Genomic DNA, 5,516 nt, shown 5'->3' on the forward strand with positions numbered 1-5,516 from the left:
GAGTCGCTAGTAGATAGTGATAGCCTACCTGATGTAGTGGATGCCTCTAGCCTGGACCGTAACGATCCCTTCGCCCACAACCAGGACTCAACCCGCTAACATAAGGATGAAGGCGACAATGGGCGAACAGCCACCGTTGGGCTGTGGACCACTCCTCAGGGCACCACCGGTTCCGAGGTATGTATATGCGGAAGGAAGTAAACTAGGAATGAGGAGAATATGCTAACGCCTCTCACCCCTCTCCTTAGCCAAACGCTTCATCGAAAAGGTCCTCCGAATTGATTTCGAGCCAGCCGATGCTATCAAGATGCTACAGGAGAAGCACACGATTGACTTTGGGTCTCGCGCTGCAGGTAGCGCGCCAGCAAAGGCCACGGACGCCTTCTTCCCGCAGTTCTTCCTTGACTTCTTCAGCATTATCGGCAAGCCACGTAGCCCCATCACGAAAAGCGACGGGCCCGTCTTCGACAATATCGAGTTCTCTCTTGAGTTATACGCAGCGCCCTATAGCGTAAAGCATATCAGCGGCATCCCGTTCGATATCACCGGGCGCACGTTCAGGGTCGCCAAGGCTAGCACCCGAGAGGTCTGGTTCGTCGTCATGCACCCCGTGGCGCACGAGCCGACGTCCAGGGGCGGGGGCCCGCGAGAGAGACAGACGGCCTCAGAGAAGAGCGGGATACCGGCTGGGCTAGCCCGCGAGCTAGCCGCATATATCGTGGGCGTCTTCCAGTCGCCGCAGCTGCTTAGCGAGGGGGTTGAGGCCTGCTGGCGGTTGGGGACAAAGAGTACTCAGCGCATAAGCTCAGCTAAGTGGCAGGTCTTCCAGGAGCAGTTCATGAACGGTTGGGCCGTCTGGGCCAGCGCCCACAACCACAATCCATTCTAGCGACGCCACGAGCCGGCGTTCCACGCGTATGACTACGGCGCGAATATCGAGATCCAGGTCAGCGATAGCATCTACGACCTGCCGCGCGAGAGGCATATACCCCATGAAGAGGAGGAGGAGGAGGAGGAGGGCTGGGAGCAGGGCCCTAGAGATGGAAATATTCAGCAGGAGGTTGAAGAGCTCTCCTTCAACGATGGAAAAAGAACACACAGCGATACAGTGGAAGGCCGGGAGTACCAGCAGATGCTCAGGGAGAGCAGGGACCTACAGAGGATGATTATAGAGCTCAACGCCCGCTTTGATCTCAGAAGTATCAGTGCTATATCGTACGCCCTTGCAGTCTGTATCAACAGCGAGTCGGGCAGCTCACAGACGCGCTACCTACTCGCCGACCGGAACATGGTGGCGCGAGAGTACCCCAGCAACCGCGACTACACCTTCTACCCGCAGGCCTTCCACCCAATGTACGGAAACTTCTCATCTAGCTAGCGGCCCCCTTCCTCAACTCGCTCTACACCGCTATACAAGGGAATATGAGCGACCGCAATGAGGGCGCAGACGTGCTGTCGTTCGGCTACTTCCAGGGCTACTCCAACATCAAGAGAAGCGTGCGCCATAGCGCTAGCGCCCTCCTCGCGACGAAGGGGTACGCAACAGCAGCGCTAACAGCCCCAACGTCACACATATCCGTCATGTCGTACACGAGAGACAGGCGGGAGAGGCTGCTGCGTCGTATCCGTGGCGACCTCACGCCCGAGCAGCCTGAGGAGTCTAAGCCGTTTGCGCGAGAGCGCAGGCAGCTGGACATCGCTATCGAGAAGGATGAGGTGGCATACCGGATGGAGCAGGTCGTATCACTCAATATACGACATATGGATAGTGTTGAGCGCACATTCGAGAACGTCATTCGCCCTATCTTCCAACTCATGCGCTTCTTCCTCACAGAGCATGAGTCGTATGTCCATATCTTTCGGTCTATACCAGTGGAAATCTTCCCGCGTATCATGTCAGCCTACTGCCGCCTGTTTGAGCTTGCTATCAGTGAGATGGACCGGCGTTACGTTATTGGCGGCGAGCGCGGCCTAGACCTCGCACACTCCGAGGCCGTCGCAGTACTTGACCGGCTTGGTGGGTATATCTTCACTGGGCATGAGCGCCACCTGCCGAAGACAGTGCTCCGGCCGCTAGGCACCATCGACAGCCTTCTAGCTGGGGCGTGGCCCTACATCGACCCAGCCGTACTAGACCTCGGTCCAGCCGGGGTAGCAACTTGCTTCATGGACACTAGCCGGTGGCCCCGCTCTACGAAGACGGGAAGGCTTATACTGCTCCATATTAGCGAGCTACAGCACCACTACGGCGACCGCATTGCCTCCCACCGGGAGACTGAGATCTGGTTCAGCCAGCTAGGCCAAGACGCATTCAAGAGCCATGCAGCCGTGACGGAATATGCGACGGAACTCCTGCGGGAGATGTGGATCCCACAGACGAAACTCTTCATAGCCAACCAACTACGGCGCAGGCTGCAACAAGGTAGTAGCGACACTAGCAGCATACCTATCACCTTGGAGCAGAAAGAGGCGTGTAAGTCTGCTGTCGAGGCGTGGGAAGCAGCGCCAGACGCCTTTACCCACGTGGCGCTGCAGCGGCTAACTAACGGGCTCACCTCGGGCGGCTCGCGCATAACAATAACCTTGTCGAGGACGCGCACCAGGCATGACTTTGCAACTGAGCTTCTCCGCGTTGTCTCTACCGAGAAAGGGCGGGCGGCGTCCGCGCCAGTTAACGCGACATGGCCGGATCATCTACAGGCGGCCATGACTAGCAGCAACCAGGCTAGCAACGGGCTCAAGCCGGACGAGTGGGTCTCTGTGCTGGCTGGCCGACTCCTTGCGGCCGGTGTTGAGTGGGTGCCTGACGCCGTTAGGGGCCGCTTAACGTCAACAACCGTCGTCAGCCTGCGCGGCCGAGAGGTCGCGCACGCAGTAGTAACCGGCCCGCCTGGCTCCCTGAGGCGCGCGGCGCAGGAAGCTCAAATCAAGCACGAGAAAGCTGCGCATGACAGGGCGCTGCGGCAGACGCGCAGAACCATCAGCTTCGGCTGCGGCTTCCCCTTCACCGACGTCCCCAGCCTCATCACGGACGGTTTTCTCAAGGCTAAGGCGATCTTCTCTAACAAGGGCGACCTACGGGTTCTAGACCACTATCAGCTGGCGATAAACTGCCTCTCTAACAACATCGACGACCCCCTCTGTTGCCTGATGCTGATGATCACATTGACCGTTTGCTCCTCATCGGAAACGCCAGAGGTTGCGCCTGGGTCGCGCGAATTCGGGACCGCAGCCAAGAGGAAGGACCCGGCCCAGCTGGCCCTCGTCATGGTCACGAGGATGATGTGGTTCCTCTACCCCGCCTCTTTCCCCTGGAAGAAGGGTTCAAGTGGGACGGCCTATGATGTAGCCGAGATGACGAAGAAGATTGGTACAGTATAACGCAGGGATGGTGTGAGGCTTATGATGCTAATGGCGCTGTAGAGCATAAGGGGTGCAGCAACCGGATGTTGCGTGAGCTAGGTTGGGTCACCTCGAAAAGCAACCGCGACAGCCCGCGTAACACAGACCTGCAGCTGCGGCCTCGAGAGGACCTCCTCCGGACACTGCGAGAGCTACGGTCCGCTATGAAACGGCCAGACGACTTTATTAGTATAGTGTTCAACAGCCAGGACAGCATCTGGACGGAGCGTTGTGGAAGTGTTGTCAAGGATCGATAGGCCCATATGATAAACAGGCGAATAGGAGAACCTTGGTAGTAAGGCGAGGAGAGGGTATGATAATCTCCGTGGACATGATGATATCATCCATCACCCCTGAACCCTGATTCATTCATAATGAGACCGTCTAGACCAGGGAAAGATTTCTGACTCTTCCATTCCATCTACTGCCGACCACATAAAGTCAATCTCTTCAGGGACATCTGCGCACAGCCTCTGGTCGGGAGATGCCGTTGACTGTGAACGGAGATAAAACCCATCCACTATGCAGTTCCCCAAGTTGATTACCTCTACCCTGAGGCTAGTTATACTGGAGACTTTGGAGAAGTGAGGACCACGTCTTTCGGCCCCCTCCGGTGATATCAACAGACTTGAGAATAAGCTCCTGAAGCGTATCTCGATGCCCCTCCAGCGAATTCGGGATAGCGTCTTCGAGCAAACGAGTAACTGCGCCGCATACTCTTGAAGTTCACCACCGACGGAGACAGGGAGAGTGTTAGGTTCCCACACTGCTTCAACATCAGGGGTCTGAATTTTACTGTGTTGACGTCAAGTCTACGTCGTTTAGCGGAGGGATCACCCCCCCCCCCCCCCCTTTTGAGCAGTCAGTATGAGAACGCATCGACCAACAGGTTGGCAGTGATGGGGATCGGGGAAGAGGGTTGTTGGGCCGACATCAGGACAATGGTTAGCGGCAGAATTGTGGGGGTAACGGGATCTAAAACAAAATTACGACAAAGGTTCACATTTAAAGTAATATAACTATAGCTAAGTGGGATAATCTTTATGTAGGTTATCTATGTAGACTAGGGCCTTTCAGCACATAATGGCAACATTGGCTTAGCCAGGTGAGCTAGAATCCAGGCTTAAAAGCAGTGTGTATGCATTTACAGTTCGAGTTTGAATTCCTCAACAAGGCCCAGGTACTCCATTACCCTCCAAACACTCCACACGCAACGCTGCAAAGACGCGTAACCCACATCCTTATCGATCGCAAATGTATTGGAGATTGCCAAAAGCTCGTTCTGTAGGCCGAACAAGCGTGCTTGGCCACCCAGTCCGGTGCTCTGCCTTCTCTTCTCCCAAACATCAAGCGGATGGCCTGCGGCGCCCTTCTTACCCTCACGCAGGGAAGGTTGTGTAATCTGCCACTTGATCTGGAATCTCTCTAACTCGACAGCTAGCGGTGTCATTCTCTCTCCATTTCCGGAGATCGCGCTGTTCACTCCCACTAGCTTGGCAAGGTCCGCCTCGAGGCCTAACATTACGTCCACGATGGCTTACGTCGGAAGCCGTTGAACGCCCCACCGTAGAATTAGGTGGGTCCGTTGTGACAAGGGCGGAAACCGTTGTTCACAGCAGGGTGGAAGCCGTTGAGATTTTCCATAGTAAAATAGGTAAAAGTAGCATGCAATTAAAGCCAGGATTCGAGCGATCATTAAAATGCAGTTTTCAGTGTCGTATTCAATGATGTGAATAGGGTAGTAGAAGTTTTTATGATGTCGTCCCAATCCCCACATTAACCAGCCAATCACATAACAAGGCCATCAGCCAGACCAGTGAGCCCGACTACTCAAGTATTCGCCGTCGGAACGCGTCGAGATACGACCAACCGTGTACAACCATTGGCCGAAACCAAGCATCACCCCACTCCGTGCCCCCCCGTCCGACTGGAAATCTCGACGCGTTCCCTATAACTTATCGGCATGGAAAGACAGATATTAAGTAAGTGCCCACTGATATTCCCTTGAGGATGTTTGAGGGAAGGCGAGCTGGCTTCCTCCCACACCTCTCGGGCGAATCTCCATGCAATTTGGTCTTCTCTCCTATGTCAAATGGTCACATACGACCATACCC

The 5,516-nt window shown here is 55.4% G+C and overlaps 2 protein-coding genes across 2 annotated transcripts; both read left to right on the forward strand.

Annotated features, from left to right (window-relative positions):
- Positions 1-307: 307 nt before the first annotated feature.
- Positions 308-1,378, forward strand: COL26b_014457 (uncharacterized protein; the record flags this gene model as incomplete). Its single annotated transcript, XM_053187028.1, has 2 exons — positions 308-853; positions 890-1,378. 2 exons carry the CDS (start codon positions 308-310, stop codon positions 1,376-1,378), a joined length of 1,035 nt encoding a protein of 344 aa, XP_053029027.1.
- Positions 1,379-1,422: 44 nt separating this feature from the next.
- On the forward strand, positions 1,423-3,381 carry COL26b_014458 (uncharacterized protein; the record flags this gene model as incomplete). Its single annotated transcript, XM_053187029.1, has 2 exons — positions 1,423-1,535; positions 1,602-3,381. The coding sequence occupies 2 exons, from the start codon at positions 1,423-1,425 to the stop codon at positions 3,379-3,381; spliced, it is 1,893 nt and encodes a 630-aa protein (XP_053029028.1).
- Positions 3,382-5,516: the final 2,135 nt, after the last annotated feature.

This window comes from Colletotrichum chrysophilum (genome assembly GCF_026319265.1).
Source record: "Colletotrichum chrysophilum strain AFK26 chromosome Unknown scaffold_397, whole genome shotgun sequence".
NCBI classification, from domain to species: Eukaryota; Fungi; Ascomycota; class Sordariomycetes; order Glomerellales; family Glomerellaceae; genus Colletotrichum; species Colletotrichum chrysophilum.